Source organism: Episyrphus balteatus, chromosome 4 (genome assembly GCF_945859705.1).
Source record: "Episyrphus balteatus chromosome 4, idEpiBalt1.1, whole genome shotgun sequence".
In the NCBI taxonomy this organism is placed as follows: domain Eukaryota; kingdom Metazoa; phylum Arthropoda; class Insecta; order Diptera; family Syrphidae; genus Episyrphus; species Episyrphus balteatus.
In genome coordinates, this window is record NC_079137.1 from 2,488,369 (window position 1) to 2,507,468 (window position 19,100).

At 31.3% G+C, this 19,100-nt stretch overlaps 1 protein-coding gene across 2 annotated transcripts; it reads right to left on the minus strand.

Moving 5' to 3' along the window:
• Nucleotides 1-1,166: 1,166 nt before the first annotated feature.
• Nucleotides 1,167-17,877, minus strand: LOC129919420 (protein teashirt). Of its 2 annotated transcripts, XR_008773066.1 has the most exons (3): nucleotides 17,670-17,877; nucleotides 1,653-4,749; nucleotides 1,167-1,520 (listed from the first exon to the last, which is right to left on the minus strand). XR_008773066.1 is itself a non-coding variant. In XM_056000289.1 (2 exons), the coding sequence occupies exons 1-2, from the start codon at nucleotides 17,720-17,722 to the stop codon at nucleotides 2,058-2,060; spliced, it is 2,745 nt and encodes a 914-aa protein (XP_055856264.1). In that variant the 5' UTR covers nucleotides 17,723-17,821; the 3' UTR covers nucleotides 1,633-2,057. The 2 variants fall into 2 exon arrangements, 1 of the variants encoding a protein (XP_055856264.1); XM_056000289.1 differs by lacking the exon at nucleotides 1,167-1,520 and having other exon boundaries at nucleotides 1,633-4,749; nucleotides 17,670-17,821.
• Nucleotides 17,878-19,100: the final 1,223 nt, after the last annotated feature.

Consider the following 19,100-nt stretch of genomic DNA (forward strand, 5'->3'; position numbering starts at 1 on the left):
AAGTATAAATTTTGTTTCTTCTGCAAAAAAAAAGTTTAATTTTTTTCACCAGAATTATCATTGTAGCCAACCAAAATATTGGTTTCGTCAGGTTATACATGAAATAGTTTTGGACGTACAAGAAAACTTAATATACCAAAATGTGGGAAATTTAGAGTTGTATCAATGTTGTTATAAGAACTATTTCGCTTAGATGAACCTTAACTGAAGAAAAGTGTAAAAATCACGATCATCACCGAAAATTTTACATGTTTTCGTCAATAACTTTTTATAGAGAAACTTTACAAAAAAAAATTATTTGATAAAAAAATTTAAGAATACGTTCTTCTACAAAACAAGACAAAAAAATCCATTCTACCATAAACAGGAGCCGAGAAAATAACAAAAACGCATTTTTCAAAATGGTGGCCAAACCACACGTTTTTGAGACAAAAAAATATATTTTTATGTTCGTCTTAATAGGCCTCTTTATTTGAAATATCAAATTCAAATCCTTTCCAAATACCCAATGTTTGTTTTTTTTTTTACTTAATTTTCACTCAACCGTTTAAGCCCCAAACACCTTTCTTACAAAAATGTCATTCTTTTTCTGAGAAAAAATAGCTCAAGACAGTAAGTTCTAACTAACTTCTAAATAATCTTTTTTATCAAAAAACAAAACCGGCTTCAATTGATCAAAACTGGGTTTTATGGTTTTTCTAATAGTTCCTATGGCTTTAACTGAACGAAATGTGAAATGGGACCACATTGCAGCCACCACCTTTCCAATACAAAAAGAATTATCAAAATTGGTTCACTCAGTCCAAAGTTATGAGGTAACAAACATAAAAAAAAAAAAATACAGGCGAATTGAATACCTCCTCCTTTTTGGAAGTCGGTAAAAAATAACAAAATCACATCACAAATAATAGTATTCGTGTACAACTACTAACAGTTAGAAATAACCTGGCCTATCAAATATCAAGTGATGCTCTTAAAACTGCAATTTTTAAAAGTTCTATACCACACATCAAAAGAGAGGTTTTTTAAAGCTCTCCCAAAAGGTGAAAATCCAAACTTTGTACGAGGCCAAGTTACCGATTTTTTCTATCCCAAACTTGCTTTTTTTGTTTTTTACTCCCCCCCCCCCCACCCCTACTTCAACAACCCTTAACCCTTGTTTTTTTTTTAGTGTAATTTAAGTTTGTATCTCTTTAATGAAGCATTTGGAGCCCTAAAAAGGGCTGAGGCTGCATCATGTTGTTTCTTCTTCAGCAGCCCAAAGTTGACTTCAATTTTGGTTGTTTCTCCAAGAATCCATAAAGTTCCATACATTCGTAAGATCCATTGGTTCAGGAATTCAACACATCGTCTTGGCTTGAAGTTCTTCATTTTCATCAAAAAGATTTATTGTGAAAGTAGTTTTTTTCGGTTTATGTTTTGGGTTTTCAAAGATCCAGTTCATAGTAATTTGTTTTTTTTGTTATTTTGTAAGAATTTGTGCTTGTATCTCAATATCAGGCGAATTTCTAGGAAGATTCCTGGAAAGAAAATAAGAAAACACAAAAAAAATTATTAGATTTTTCCTTATAAAAGCTTTGAAAGTTATAAAATAAGTCTAGACTATATAAATATAGAATAATAAATTATGTATAATTGAATTCTCAACTCACCTCATTGAATTTGTTCCCGTGCGGCGAAGTTGCTTATGTTTTTTTTTTTTTTGTTATTATTTTGTTTTTTTAAACTTTTCTCTACCGCTCCTCAAATCAGCCCGGTCGCTTTCGCCGTCCCAATTCGTTTGGCTGATGCATCATCACCTCTTCTTGTTGATGTTGGTCAATGATGCTGCTGCTTTTACGATGACGAAGGCGATAGCGATGATTAATATTATGATGCCCGGCTGCCAATCCGGCGACCGCATTACACCGATTTGTGATGGCCCGTTCCGTAGCATCTTTAGACTCTGGCAACGAGTCTTTACTGCGGTCGCCGATATGGCGACCGGATTCCAAAGCTAAACTTATCGACCGTAGCGATGTCGACGTTATTGATGGTTTGAATGATTTGTCGAAATTTTATGCGGTTTTCTCTTTTTGATCGCAGAATTGTCGGAGGGCGGCCAAAGAGTTTGAAGCCGCCGATAGTGATTCCTCAGATTTGACAATTTGTTGCTGTTGTTGTTGTTGTTGTTGTTGTTGTTGCTGCTGTTGGGATCGACCACTTCCGACACTGCTCAACGAATCAAACATCGAGGATAGAGCGTTTAAGCTGTCACTTGGATATTTCTTCTCACCATCACCGCCGAATGACTTCTGGCTAGAGGCTGGAGATTTTGGTGTTCCAGATCGATTGCTTTCTGGACTAGCAGCTGCCTTAGGACTAGCTTCATGATTTCTATCGGTGGTCGATAGATTAAGCTCTCCATTTGGAGTCGAAGCTTGTGATGGAATTTTGGGCTTCTCTTCATGTCTGTCTTCTTCTTCGGAGTTCTCCTTCTCTTCCGGTTCTTCTTTTTTGATCGGAAGAAGATTCGGCTCTGGCTTTTCCGGAGTTTCAGATCGAGCTTTGGCTTTGGGAACTTCATGGTTGTCGGCGCTGCACTCACTGGCGCTGCGTTCGCTGCTGGTATAGCGAGCATAATGGTGATAGTAGGGATCTTGAATGTCCATAAGAGGTTTGTTATAATCGACGGTTTCATCAATTCCCAGACGTTTAAGGATGCTCGATGCAACTGGCGATGTATTCTTGTTGGTTGCATTCACTGGTTGTGGAGCGTTATTATGGCGTGTGGGAGTGTCAAAGCTTGTAGTGAACATCTGTTCAATTGCACTGAGGACAGATGATGAGCCCGGCTTTGCTGTACCGTTCTTGACCTCTTGCTCCGGGGACTTTTTCAGCATGATTGGGGACTTATTGATCTCTTCAGCGCCTGTTTCGGCTTTAACCCCACAAATGTACTGGCGCATGCGTTCGGCAAACATCGCAGCTTCCATTTTTTCATTTCGGTTCATCTTGGCCTCCATGGCATCAACTGCATCAGCATGTGCGGCAGCTGCACCTTTCATTTCGAGCAGTTTCCGAACTGGCAGAGACTTTTCACGTTTCTTCTGAACTTGACGCTTGCGTCCTGCAGCTCCAGCTCCAGACATAGATTGCATCAGAGGTTCAGCGTAGTGATTGTTTTTGGCCATATGATTGCTAAGGTCTCCCAGAGATGAGAATGCTTTATCGCAAACTTTGCAGGTTAGTACTGCACTCAAAGTGCGACTTTCCTCCGAACTCATGGCATCTTTTCCATCTCCCCCGAGATTATTTCCCGAAGACTTCATGGAAATTGTTTGTTCCTGGGACAAAATATTCGTATAATGCTGAGTTTCCTGCATGTGTTTGGTCATCTCGCCCAGTGATCGGAAGCTCTCCCCGCATCGCATGCACTTGAGAATCTGCATAGCTTGCTCGACGCCTTTACCCAGCCAGACGTTCTGCCCTCGGACGAGTTTTCTTGGCAATGGAGTGTTGGGATCCCGGTTTGAATAATTACTATAGTTCGACTTAGATTGCATTGGTTGTTGCGAAGAAGGCTTTCGCATTTGCTGATGATTTTGCATCTGAGGCTGTTGCGGGGGCCGTTCAGTATTTGGAAGATTGCTGAAAGGAGGAACATTGACGCCACAATGTTTGCTGTCTTTCATGTGGGTTGTAAGGGCCTCGAGAGTTGCAAAACTTTGTTTGCACCAAACGCAACGGAACACACTACTTGCGACGCCTTTATTCTGCCAATGCGACTGCCATATATTGTGTCGCCCTTTCGAAGCCATTACACCTTCACCTGATGGAATGGGAGCAGCTGCTGGTGGAGCTGGTGGCACTGGAGTTTGTTGGCGGGGAGATTTCTCTTTGCGAGGTCCCTTCACGAGATCCGTCATTTTTTCCAAGCAACTTGTTGGATCAATGACCAAGTCATTCTTGCCATTCCAGCCACCCGACGGGAATGGACCGTTTTGGAATATGTTTGCTGCCGCAACAGCTGCAAGGTATGGATTAACGGTTGGCATTAAAGGAGCTGATGATGGTGTAACTGGTGCTGGTGGCGTTGTTGGCGGTGGTGTACCTTTGTACAACTTTTTGGTTTGATGTGCAATTTGAGCGGGTGAATCTTGATCTTCATCGGCACTTCGTTTGCGCGAGCTGGTTGACAAATCAAGTGGATTACCATCTTCTTGGATATCTTCCATTTCTTCCGGATCATCTACTTCATCTTCTTCATCATCCGATGAGGATCGCTTGAAGTTTGTTCGAAAGTCCAATGCTTCGGATTTGATGCTGGATGCAGTTGGCGATGCTTGTGGTGGCAGCTTAAAGTGTGGATCAGCTGTGGCTGCTGGTGGTATTGGCATTGGCATTCGGCCACCACCGACAAGTGGAAATTGGGCGTATTGTTGAGCTGCAGCTGCAACCATATGCAGGTATGCTTCCATGGACGGTGGTGGTTGTTGATGATGATGTTGTTGCTGGTGGTGTTGTTGTTGTTGCTGCTGATGGTGGTGTTGTTGTTGCTGCAGGTGATGATGATGGTGGGATGATGAATTGCTATTTGGCGAGGGTGGAATCATTGTTGGAAATGCAGAGTTTGGGGAAATTGGATGCATATTGGAGGCATTGCCACTGGCACTGCCATTTTCGGCGGATGACGTTGAATCGTGCGACGGGCAACGTTCACTGGAATTTGCCGATTCAGTTGATCGGGGACGTGGATTGGGAAGAGCACTGAAAATAGAAGAAGAAAAAAAAAATAAAATTAGTTATCTGTGGGTTTGGAAATATTAATTTTTTTGGGAAATATAAGTCTTTTTAAGCTTAGTTCTAGTAAAAAGTTGATGTACAATTAAAATATTCATAAGAAATATTCACTTGTCATTTTCAGATTTACATTCCACACGCTATTAATTGCGCTAACACGTTGTGGAACGTATTTGTTTCTGATTTTACGAGAGAGCTCATGTGTGCCACTTTTGTAAGCTTAAACCTTATTAAGAATTTCTTTAAATAATTAATATATTTAAAGAAATTCTATGTCTCGATTTAGTAAGAAAAATATGGGAACAATTGTGGAATATATTCTTGGATGATGTGGAACCTAAAATTTCCAATCAAATAATTTTATCTTGTACAAAATTTTCCACCCCTTAAAACTTTTTCATTGATATGGAAAAAAAAGTCTTAGAAAATAATTGTGGAACCTGTTTTGCAACTAAAACGATCAATTCCTTTCCAAAACAATTGATGTAGAATGAAGAGTTTGTGGAGTGAAATATTTTCATTTAGTTCTATTTTGTGCTTGTGCCAAATTTTTTTTTCTATTTATTTTCATTAAATCTATTTTGTTTTGTGGAACGTATTCTTACGTAGACTTGAGTATATTTTATTTCAAAGCTAAAGGCAAACAATTTTGAAACAAAAATCGATTTCATGCCTGTTTTAAGACTTCTTTAGTTTGGTGATAAAAAATATGAAGAAGTAAGTTGTGGAACGTATTCTAAAGTTTGGCAAATCTTGTTTCTTAGCTTGAAATATCTCTCGAAAAATGGCATGGCGTTTTGAACAAATAAATTATATTTTAAAAATTTTTGTTTCCTATGAAGATAATGCATGAAAAATTACTGTGGAACGTATTCTTTTTGCACTTCAGAGAAGGCGTATACTATTCTTATTTAGCAAAGTCATAATTCTTAATCTTCCATAAAAGCCTGGCAAGTCTATCAAAGGCAATCAATTTTGAGGTCACTCCCCTTAAAGTTTGATCTTATTTCAATAAAATTGTTTCACACTTTCCTTTCCTTTTAAGCAACTAAAAATGAAAAAAAAAAAAAAACAATCCCACTCACTTCAAGTTATAAATAAAACAACCTCAACCCGGTTTTATTTTCTGTATAAAAACGCGATGTTAACGTCATATTTATACTTCAACACCATTTCCTTTGATCGCACACAATTAGTCACGATTAACTCCTCCGCTAATTTATCCCCTTCAAAATCCCCCCCCCTCCTCCTATTTTTTACACTGGGCACATATCACTCAGTTTTATAGCGCCAATCTGAAATGCAACCCTATCCCACTCACTCCAATTTACATACAGAATCTTATCTCTTTTTTTTCTATCTTAAATATAAAGATACTATATGTATACTTTCAAGAGTTGGTACTAAGTTAGTTTGACTTAATGACAATTGAAACGTCAATCATAAGTACATTCTACAACAACAATTACCATAATAAACTTAAAGTATTTAATAATTACCACCATCACACATATTCTCATATTTACATTGACTTTAAATATGTATCTACAATGTTAAATTAATGTATCTTTTTTTTTAATTCCATTGGAATCTATATAGCTTGATTGATATCGAAGCAGTGGCTTCATGGCATGGCTTTTGTTTTTTTTTTTTTTTTTTTTTTATTTGTGGAATCATCAGTCAGAGATTCATAAAGATGAATCTCGAGAATTTAAAATAACAATTTGTATTTGACTTTTTTTTTTTTTGTTTTAGTTTGTGCAAAAGCCACATAATTGCTTCGACATTAATATAATTTATGAAAATTTATGGATTTTTTTATTTTTATTTTATTCATTGGACTATGAGATTATCGGGGTTTTGTATGCTTTTGTTTGAGATAATGACTGTATTAGTGTTATTAAGTTTTGTCTTGAAGAATTTGCATATATTTAGAAAAGTATTCTACTATTTTTAAACAAATAATGATTTAACAATTTCAATTAAGAAATATTTTTAGGAAATTTTGATTATTTGAAATTTTGGTCATTTATGGGTTTTGCCGACGGTGAAATGAAAATGTCAGTATATTGATTTATTTGATGAAAGAGGATCACTGGGTTACTTTTGTTTTGTCACAAAATTTAGTATCTACCCAGTTCGAATAGAAATGATGTATTTAAAAAAATCATTCAACAATACGTTCCACAGGTTTTATTCTTTAGTTTTAGGTTTTTTTTTTCGATTTTTGTGTAGCTCCATATTCAAGCTGGTGTAAATGACTGTGGAAGTGTGGAACGTGGTAATTTTTTTTTCGCGAATTAGAAAACGTGGAATATAAAGTTTTGATTTCTGACAGTTTTGCACTAAAATTAACTACATACAAAAATGTTTGAACATAAACTTCTTTAATAGAAGAACACGAATAGAAAACGATTGTGAAAAGCATTTCAAATGTTATCATTTTATTTTTATTTTCAAAATTAAAAATAGGGAAGTTAAAATATTGAGCTTATGCGGTTTTAATTCTACAGAAATTTTATTGTTAGCAAACTTGTGGGATGTTACAGCGAAAAAATTGAAAAATTGAATTGAATGCAATTTTGTGCAAAAAGAAATTATTTCTGATTGCGACAATTTTCTTGTATTAAAAACTAAATTTGGAAAATTTTTGTGGCACGTGAAGAACAAGCAAAGGAACTCAACCAAATCAAGTAACAAGAATGAATACAAGGTCTTATTAAGGAGGGAACGGTTTTACCTGTGAAAAGAAGATTTGATCAGGCGATCATGATATTTCTTAGATATTTCTAGCAGACTAAAAGCACTGCAACACTGGTAATTAAGGCCATTGGCTTATGTAACACAAGACATACAAGACAAAACGGCAAAGAGGAATAACGAATAACATGATAACAGAACGCATGTTGTTTGGACGGTCCATCAACTTTCAACTAAAAGCATTCAATGATGCTTGATTTCGGTTATCTATAGGCCACTGATGATTTATAAGAGGCAAGGTTATGGTCACCATTTTTTATTATTTTTAATAGAACCATATAGGTTGTAAATAGATGACTTTCTTAAAGAATGGGTCAGGAATCTATTGAATCTATAACCTATACGAAGACGTACATATTATGTGAATATGTGGAAGTGGATTTGGCACACTCTTCGAATTGGCAGTGGAATCCGCTCACTCTAGAAAGCGGAAAGGCCGGAAAACCGGAAAGCTCATAGCGGAGCTCAAGTCGGAGAAAAGTCAATTGCGGTAAAGCTGAAAGGAGCTCAATTACACCTCCAGAAACCAAGCAAATTGAGACCATATGTCCTCCTGGGGATAATCTAAGGGAAAAAGGTACAAAATTCGTTATTAAGACAAAATTTGGAAACCGAAGAATACCAAAATAAATCCACTGTTAAATCAATACGAAGGAGAAGCAAAGTGCTATTTTACGGACAAGTAAAGTGCGGTATTTCGACTCGGGGATAAATCTATCAAACCCTGACAGTACGGTACCTAATCGACTAATCCAAAAAAAGAACCTATTAGATGCAGGGAAACAGTTGTTGGGATGCTCCTTACCAAAATTTGCCACAGAAGCTTGATTTCATATAAGACATCTTGAGAGCTTGCTAACCGAAACTGAGCTAAGAAAATTGATACCATGAAACATCTTGCTGAGACTTTAACAAGATTTAATTGCGTCTCCATCTATACAATGTTTATACTCCAGTCAAAGCGTCATTTGACCTTGCGCAGAGAGGCACTGTCAGTTTTTATTTCATGGATCGATAGGGGTATATTTAAAAGGCTTAAACCCAATTTCTCACCACCTGATCATTCTTTTTAGCCGAGTTATTCACAAAAATGCATTTTTTGGGATATTTTACCTCTAAGCTAATATCTTTGCTCCAGATTGTCGTAGACCAAAAAATAAACATACATTCTCTTCCTTATAATATTTTCTATCGTTGTAGGTATGTAATTTCATTGTATTTGAGTGAGTAAATACAAAATGGCAGCCATTTAAAGTCAAATTCTTGTTGTTAAAAAACACATTTTTGTCGTTATTTCGAAAAAAGCTTATTTCATGATTGACATTTTTCTAATCTATTTTGTAGCCCTATTCATGTCCTGAAGAAAAAAAACAGCTCTTTATCATCAGCATGCAAAACCGGTGCGAAAACACCCAAAAATATCGTTTTTTGGGAATAACTCGGCTTCAGAGTGTCCTACGACAAAAAATAAAGCTATTAATTGTTCGTTACAACATTTTCTATCGATTTGGTGCACATTATTTTTGTTGAAACAAATAAAAAATAAGTAATATTAAGTCAAATACGTTTTTTTGTTTAGCAAACTCTTGCCTTATTATTTTTTAAACGGTGCAAGTATTGGCTAAAAAAATAAATTGCTGTTGTAGTCCTTTAAATTATCTACAATTAAAAAAAAAAATTAGCTCTCTACGACCCACACGAGCCGAGTTATTATAATTTTAAGAAACCATCATTCCGTAAGAAAATTTAAAAAAATTTCCCTTGCTTATAAGTCCAACAATAGTTCTCAGTGAGAGGGGTTGTTTTCATTGTTTCTTGTTATAAGAGGATTTGTCCCATGTTTTTCGTTAGGCATTTGGAACTTTTTTAAAAAATTAATTTCTCGGCTCGCTAAGGCAAGGTAAATAAATATCGTTAGGAGGTACAACAACAAAGATACAAAATTAGAGAACTTCTACAATGACATAAGAATTATCATGTTGCTTTAACATTAGTGAATTTAGTTTATGAAATTAGTTTCACAAACTAATTTTTCGAAATTAGGGTTACGGGAAAAAAACCGATTTTCAAAAATGATCGATTTTTGCATATTTTTAGATGACCAGAATTTTTTAGGTTAAACGTTAATAGAAAAATATTTCCATACAAAATATCGATAAAATACCAGATAGATTTGAAATAGTTTACTTAATTAGGTACCTAATCGTTTACTGTAAAAGGCGTCAATATTACACTGTGATAGTTTTTTGATTTTTTTTTGTAACAAAGCAACGATCTTTTATAGTCCTAAATATATTTACCAAAATTCGCAATTTTTCAAAGAACTTTTATAGTTTTAGCGGATTTTTTACTGCAATACTAATTGTAATTTATCTATATTTTGTATAGAAAAATTATGATATGGTAATGTTTAGGTTAAATATCGATTAACAAACTAGTTTTAAATACGCCAAAATTCGGAAATCTCCATTTAAATAAAATGATTGCCAACAGTGATCTACCAAAAAATTTACAAAAAATGTAAACTTTGAGTATATTTGAAAAAAATATTCATTCATTTATTTTTCACTTGAATTCTAAGTGCTTGACTCATATATGACAAATTAATTGATGCGTGATATCATTTTTCGATCGATTTATAAATACCAAAGTGTTTTACTGGAAAACTTCAAAAAGCTTAACCCCAACTATTAGTAACTATTTAAACATTTAAACATGTTTATAATTTATTTTTTTTATCAAAACTATTTGCTTCCAACTGCCATGTATGCTTATCTTAAATACAAATTCTCAAGTAGGTACAAAATATATAATAATCATTTGCACCTCTTTATGTGCCGAGTTAATTATTTGTGTTGCACTCAAAAAGCACTTTTCAAAAAAAAAAAAAAAAAAAAAAATTCTACTCACTGATCACGTCATATTATATATCAATATGCAATTCAAAAGCAAAAAGCCTAATAAAATGTAATCTAATAGCTCAAGCTACAGGTAAAACTATAAGAATACCTATAAGCTACCTGAAACAAAAATGATAAGAAGGCAAAAAAAAAAAAAAAAACCTGTCTCAAAGGTGTAAACATGAAGACTATACAAACAGGCAATGTAGGTATATGTAATCATACACCCTAACCATTAAGACCGACTTGAAAGCTATATCTATAAACTTACTCTGGATACACATCAAATTTGAATTATTAATATCAAATGGATAAATTCAGTTCTTAATTATTTTTAACTTGTATAAAACCTCTATAGAGTATAATTTGATTTACATATATAATCGATTTGTATGCGCTACGATTCGAAAAGTTATTGTTTAATCATTGATTTTAACAATCTATCAAGCATCAATATAATGATGGAAAGGTAATCACAAGCGACAACAAAACAAAATCATTGATTTTGAAATTGAAACCTGACTTGGGTGGTTTTGTTTGAACACATCTCACACAGCAGAGCAGATGAATGTAATAGATAGTAATTTAGAAGCTTAGCTTGAGAAATGATCATTGGGGTGATACGGTGATTGATCACTGTCTCTGATATGATTTGATTATATGATGGGATTTTTTTTGCAATCACATTCGTCTTGTCATGTTTTCCAACACTCAGTTTTTTTTTTAACCACAATTATTGAATCATTAATAAAGTATTCTGTCATTATAATAAAGATTAGTAAGAAAGGAAAATCGAGGTTGATACAAGTTTACCTTACTACAATGTGTCAATAGTATTAAAAACTCATTGACTTTTAAATCTTTTAGGTATAGGTAATAAGGTCAAAATTTAAGAAGGGACCAAAAAGAGGTACCTGTACCTATACAATTTAGCCCCAAATAAGGCTCAGATTTTTTTTTGTTTGGAAATATCTTCAAAATTAATACTAATAACCTAACCCAACTAACACAAGAGCTTTTATAAAATAAAATCTAGCAGGTTTTAGCTTCTATAGAGCTTGTATACAGCTTGCTTAAGAAATAAATTGCTTATATAAGTTCGAGCTTGTTTAAAAACTTCTAGTAAATTGTTTAAGGGGGGAAATCCCTCTGGACGACGGGTTTTTCAAGAATTTTTTTTGGAAAACCGAAAGCATTAATTTAAATTTGGGAAAATACATGATATTATTGAAATCATGAAGTGTTAACACAATTTTTTTGAAGTAATAAAAAAACAAAATGGTGGCTCTACAGCAGTTCAAAGTTGATGCCTCGCGTTTGCGCCGTGCAATGCCCAGGTCCAGTTAATTATAATTATTTATAATCAAAAGAGAAATTTGTTTCCATTAAAATATATTTATACGCATTGCATGAACCTAAATTTAGCGGAAAAAAGTCTAAAATAAAAATTAGAGACTAAAAAAACAAAAAAACACAATGTTTTTTTATAAACAAATTGTTAAAAAAAATATTTATTGTGAAAATTATATTGAACTTTTAGGTTCATGCAATGACCAATGAGTTAATGAGTAATTTGCACTTTATTTCACGTGTTTCGAGAAAAATTCGTTTAAAGTTTTCATTTTTGTACTGTGGTAGGCTCGTAACGCATGGGTTTCAGGACTATCTGGGGACTTTTGAGGCTTCATTGAAGGCTAAGACCACTAAAATAGTTTCTTCGGTTGATAAATAACTTTTTTAGGCAAAAAATTAATAATGCAAAAATTAAAAAATTCCAGAGGGTTTTCCCCCCTTAAATACTTTTAAAAAAACTTAGCCGAAGAAAGTTCTTGGGATAAGCTTAGCTTAGTGAACTTATAGAAGTTAAGGGAAGTTTGATCTTAGAAAAGACTTGGTTAACAGCTTCTATAACAACTGTGTCGAGTTTTTCGATAAGACTTGAAAATCTCTTGGTAACGAAGCTTGAAAGAAATAACCAAGTTTAATGTTTGTTTTTTTTTTTTTTTTTGGTTTTGACATTGAATAATCTAGTACTGACATTTCTGATATTAAGAGTGATAAGGTTTTTGATTTTATAGATCAAGATGTTAAGATGGCCGAATGGTGCTTTGTTGTTTCTATTGGACAAATCTATCTGTCAAATCTCAAAGCTTCGGTAAGGCTACGTTTAAGCTTCCTGTAGAACTAATAAGTACCTTTTTATAAAGGGTCCAACTTGTTAAACGTTCTTATTTTTCCATGACTAACAATCTTACTTAAGTTTAAAAAATTAAAACAGATCAAAACTGAAAGGGTCATCTTTTGTTTTTTCGTTCCACAATTGTTGTGATGTGACAATAAAAACAGACAATTTTTTTTTGAAAAGTCCTCGTCGAAGAACTTGTACCCACATAATGATAACACATAAGTTTACAAAGAAAATGATATTATAAGCATCCATTTGGAAGTTTGTAGATAAGATCATTATACAACTGAAATGAAAATCTAAAAAGTTCGTTTTTTGACCCATTGCTATAACGACTTATGAGTTTGCAGTTCCTCAACTGTCATCTCTGTCTACTTTCAACATTAACCATTTCAATTGGATTACCCATAAAAATATAAATTAATAAATTCAAACTTCACTTTAAGTGGTTTGTAAAGTTTTTAGCTGAACATACTCTAATTCATTCTTCGTTCTTGATTTAATCAGTTTATACTTGTATTATTTATCTATTAAATATTGCTTCAACATAAACTACAGTGACATAATTTATTTTTTTCTTAGGCGCAGTTCTAGTTTAAGATATCAAGAAATTCAAGGAAATAAATCTTTGATATTTTAAGATTATACTTCTGTAGACTAGACTGATACTAATAGTTTTTCTCATTCTCATTATAAAGTTTTGCATATCAAAGTTTAACATACATTTAACAAGAGTTAACATTACACAAAAAAGAAAAAAAAATACATATTTATTACCTGTCACAATGAGCAACAGGCTTGGTTTTTGTTTAATGTTGTCAACAGCTATTAAATAGTGTGAGAACTAACTTTACACCCGTGGAAATCAACGAAAATGATTTACAAATAAGTTTTTTGAAACTTATTTATTTGGAAATTGTTTTAATTTTTTAACACACGTGACATAATTTTGCAAACTCACATAATATTTATCATGGAAGCAATTTTATTGAATTTTAATAATCATCATTGTCATTATACTTTAAAAAAAAATCCCATTTTAATATTAAAATGATTAATGTCATTAAATATTTATTACTTTTAACGCAATTCAAGAAATAAATTTTTAGAGATAAGTAACGTACGTAATGAGTATAACATTATTTTGGAGGTCCATCATAAATTTTAACTTAACACACATTTTTTTTTTTTTTACTGTACCTACTTTAGGTCTGCATGGAAGAGATTTTTTGTTTTATGATTTTTTGTTGAAGCAATAATTTATAATCATATTTTTGACATATTACTGATAAAAATATTGGACATCAAATGTCAATCTAAATTCTTGACACATTGGCGTCGTTATAATAATAATTTTTAATTTTGTTTGTTTCATTTCTTAGTTTTGGTTGTTTTTTTGTTTTTTTTCCGTTCAGGAAATATTTAAATAAATTTTTTTTTAATAAACCTTTTTTATGAGTTTATTATTGTTTTGTAATGTTTAAGTGATAAGGTTTTTTTTTTGTTTTGTATTAAACTCTTGCTTAAGAAGAGATATGTACAAAAAAAATTAGTACACGAGAACTCGAATAAATTATGTTTTTTTTGTATTTCAAAGCAATTTTTGTTTGTATTATTTAATAGTTCATTTAATTAAAGTAAATTAAGTATACCTTTACTTTATTAAGATACCTACCGCCATCCGCTTTCAAGCTACATATATGCAAAAATACGACGATACGGTTGTAAAGCTTATTACCCAATTCAAAATAAAAGTCCGGACTGATGGCCTGATCAAATGGCACAACATCAGTTTTGATTAGTTTTAATTTTTTTTTCTTTGAAAAGCGTCCTAAACCTGTCTCAAAAATTCAACCTGAAAAATTAGTTTCTATATATTTTTTTATCAGCTCGTCCCTTAAAATATAATCCTTTTTTTCAAGCTACAGCTAGATTATTATAATTAGTCGGTTATACCACGAGCATCATAAAGTTATTTTTTTATATTTATAGTAACTTTCCAAGAAACATTAAATAACAAAAACTCATCAGAAGTCTATTTGCAATTATCCGGGACCCAACTATGTATATAAGTGACCTATTGAGGTAACGAACAGAATTGGACTAATATGACTTCCTTGAGGAACTCTAAATAATAGGTAATTTTATTTACACGATTTTTCTTCTTTCAAAATTCAACTTGTTGCTATTTTCGCTATTGATATTGCATATCCTTCTTTATCTTTCTATTATCCCATTAAGTTGCACTTAATTTTGTGATTGATCAAAATCAATAAGAAAGCATGATTTATCTTCTTATTTTAACCCCTTGTAGCCCCATGTGACATTTCTGTAACAAACCGAAAAAGATCGCCCAAAAGCTGTAAAAAACATATTTTTATTCTTTTAAAGCTTCTTACATAATCTTTAAGAATTGCTTTATCGAAATAATGCGCCATATTTCTAATAAATAGCACCAATAGTTTTTAATTGGCAGTTAATGTTGAAAGTTCGGCTTTTTTGGAAAACAAGCAAATCTATGTAAAAACTACGAAATTCAGAAAAAATATTTTTCGTGCATAAACTAACAGGGTTTTATTTTTGTATTTTAGGAATGCGCCTAAAAATAAATATTAGATAGCTTTTTGTTTGAATTTTTGCATTTTTATACAAAAATAAATTATTTAAACTTTTTTTTTTACTGCATAAATTTCGAAATAACTAAGCAAATAATGAATTTATTGAATTTTTAAAAAATACGTGTTTTATTATAGCCAAAACCCTTTCGATTTACATTATTAATTTTAAAATTTACGATGTTGGGTTACAAGGGGTTAAAAGTTTGGTAGTAAATTAAATAAACTTACTTCAAACACTGATTACACTGGTCGGCAACGAAAATGGAGCTTGAACCAAACCATAGGATTTTTGTGTTCTAATTCCGAATCTGAAGTCAAAATTTCACTGGCACGTCAAGTTTTCGAAATATTTAAATATTAACAGGTCAAAAACGCGTTTTTGTGGTACTTTTGGAGTTGAATTTCATCACCGTTAAATATTTTTTCGCAAAACTACATATGCAATATATTTAAAAGCTATATTTTATCGTTTTAAATACGTTTATTTTTATTTTCAAAATTATTTTTTTCTAAAAGATATTTGGTATAGAAATGTATGATATCTCAAAATCTTGGTGGTTAAGGTAACTTATGGTTTTTGAAGCAGATTTTAAGTATATTTCAGTTTTCGACTCCAGATTCCGTTGAAAAAATAGCAAAATATTTCGGAAAAATAATATTTTTAGATCAAATGTCAAAAAAACATTTAATTTAAAATTAGTTTTTGGGACTTTCTAGCTAAAATTGTGATGAGCAGAGCTCAAAAACTAGACGTGATGGAAAAAATCTGTAAACTGTTTTGAATTCAGCACACTCAAGTTTATTAAAATCACCTTACAGAGTTCTTGATCCCGCCTTTTTTTGTTTTTTTTTGCCGACCAGTGTTACCACAATTTGAGAATTCATTAATTTTCATTTGTGCCTCAATTTTGAAAATGGCTAAGCTTTTGATTTGAATTCACCATTCAAAAAAACAATTAAATTTCTAAAATTCCGACTGTCTCCTCACAAGGCAAACTTTGTTAAAATTCTCAAAAATATGTGTCTTACATTTTTTTATTCATAATCATTTTAAGTTTAAGTATAAATGCTATTTATTCATTTACGGGTGGTGCTATTACCAGGTAAAAGCCCCAGTGAAAGAACTTTTGACAGGTTTTGTAAGTTTTTAACCAAAGGATTAGTTTCAATTTTTTTTTTGTTGAAAATTTCATTTGTTTTGCATTACTTTTTTTGAAATCGATGGCATTAATAAACAACCATTCTTTACCTCCTTCAAATTTATAATCTAACTTGTTGCTGTTTTTACCACATTTTACTTTGTTTTGGAGGGCACAAAGAATATACCAAGAAAATACACAAATTTTTGTTTTGTATCTTCTTCTTGCTAAAGTTCGATTTATTTGTTTATTCGGAATTTTCTTCTTTAATTTTGTTTGGTGAATCTAAAACCATATATTTTTCTATTAGCTTTATTTAACTAACAATTTTGTTTATGGAAAACAATTTGACATGCCGCATGAGTATTTATAATTGTTGTCTTGCTTAACCTGGAGTTTTTAGGTAGGTATATTGTAATACAAGTTTTTCTTAAAATCAGTTTAAACAGTGTTTATGAATATACCCTAATAATTTTCTGTTTATAATTCCAAAATATATTTTTTAATTTAAACTCTACAGAAGACGGTCGTAAAATTTGAGTATATAATAACTATTTCGGTATTTAGAAACTATTTTTTGAACTGTAAGTACATTTGTAAAGACAAAAACGAACAAATAAGTTAGCTGTATTTTAAACTCATTACACCTTAGTTTTTCAGTGTTAAGTAAGGTTGGGTAAATTTTTCAAATATAATACAATTATAATTGTAGTTCCAATTAAATCTATAATTTTGCCCAGAAAAACTGTGACGAAGAGAGCGCAAGGTATCTTTAAAACTGATGGTTTCGTATCTTAAAGTCACATAAATCAAAGTACCTAGTTCATCTTTGAACGACGTTTCAACTTACATTTATTTTTTCCCTCAGTAGGTATATATTTATTTAGGAGCTTTGAGTCACTTAAGAAATTCAATCCAATTAGTAGATTTAGCAAGGATTCCAAACAAAATATTTTTTTTTTTCGAAAATTTCTGAACAAAAAAAAAATTAAAATCAGAAAAAATTTTGTCATTTGTAAAATAATTTGAGTCGGTTTAGAATTTGATCAAGACCAATATGTTTAGTTTATAGACTTTTTTTTCAGAAAATACCTAAGTGTTGTTTTGTTTCCATAAAAAAAATTGGAGTGAATAAAACAGAAATTAAACTAATGATTTGTTTTCTTTTACTGAAGATTTTTCTTCCAAACATTTCTCCTCAATTATTTTTTTTTTTTTTTAATAAATAATTCAAATTCCCAGTTACAATAAAGATTAAAAAAAAAAAAAAAGTGATGAAACTTACCCAGCATTTAATGCTTGTCTGTAGATTTCTAACATCAATGCTTCGTGTAACATTTTGTTGAATTTATTTTTTGTTTTATTAAATTATTTAAAATTCTAAGTTAATTTAATTTTTTAGCTTTTAGAGTTCACAACTAAAATAATTTTATTTTAAATCACTGATTTTTTTGTTTAAATTTTTGTTGTTGTTTCTTATATCACTATTATAATTGCAATTTTTTTTTTTTAAATAATTTTCTTATATTTTTTTAACACTAATTCACATTATTAAATAACACTTATTAATTTTTTTTTTTTTTTATTAAATATTTTTAAATTTTATTTATTTAGATAATATTATTTTATATATTATTTAAGTTCTTCGAAGAGAAAAAAATATATAAACAATTTGTTTTGTGTTTATTTATTATTTATTTTTTTGTAGGTATTTATTGCATGTAAGATCGTATACTTCGTTTTGTTTATTAATTTTTTTTTTAACTTGAAGTTAATTTTAATTAATTTTATTTTATTTTTTTTTTTTTATTTAAAATAGAAGGTTCGAAAAAAATATAAATTTATTTAAAATTTACGTATACATTGGTTAAGATATTGGCTTTTTATGGTGTTTATTTTTTTTATTTTTTTTTAATCAGTCTTGATTTCGTATATATAATTTATTATTTTTTTTTTAATTTAAATTTTAAGTTTTTTTTTTATTTTGTTATGAAAAAAAAATTAAATTATTTCATCAACTTTTTTTTTGACTAGATATGAATTTTTGTGAGGCGAAGTAATTTTTCAAAATTCCAATTAGCATTTATAACAAAATGCAAAAAAACGTAGAACACAAAAAAAACGATGAGAAAATCTCTTGTCAACGCCTCTTAAGACAGAAAAACTAAACAAAAAAAAAAAAAACAATAAGAAGAAAAATATAAATTTTCTTTCCACTTAGCGGCGGCGGCCAATAATTAAAAATTATAAGGTGATGCACAAACGAATGTATAATTTTTTTTTTTTTTTTGCTTTTCTTTGATTTTGATTTTTTTTTTCTTCTTTTTTTGCTTTTTGTGACGACGAACACAACATACAACGTCTCGTTTGACAGAATCCGAAAATACTGAATGAATGAATGAATTCGACTAACGAACGTACCGCGTATGTCTACGGAATGACATACAGCAGCCAGAAGTTGTTGTGTAGATACTCCACAAAATCGTATCTTTTACACACATTGACAACAAACACACAAAGATACAAAGATACGGGCTAATACACCCTATACAAGTAACGAAACGAAACGAACGAACGACAACACGAAAACACAACAACGAAAACACCAGAACGAGAAGAGTGTGGCACGTCAAAAATTTTCTGATTGATCCGAAGCAGCAGAAGAAGAGCCGCTGCTTGTCTTGTGTCTTTTCTGTCTATCTATCTATCTGAATGA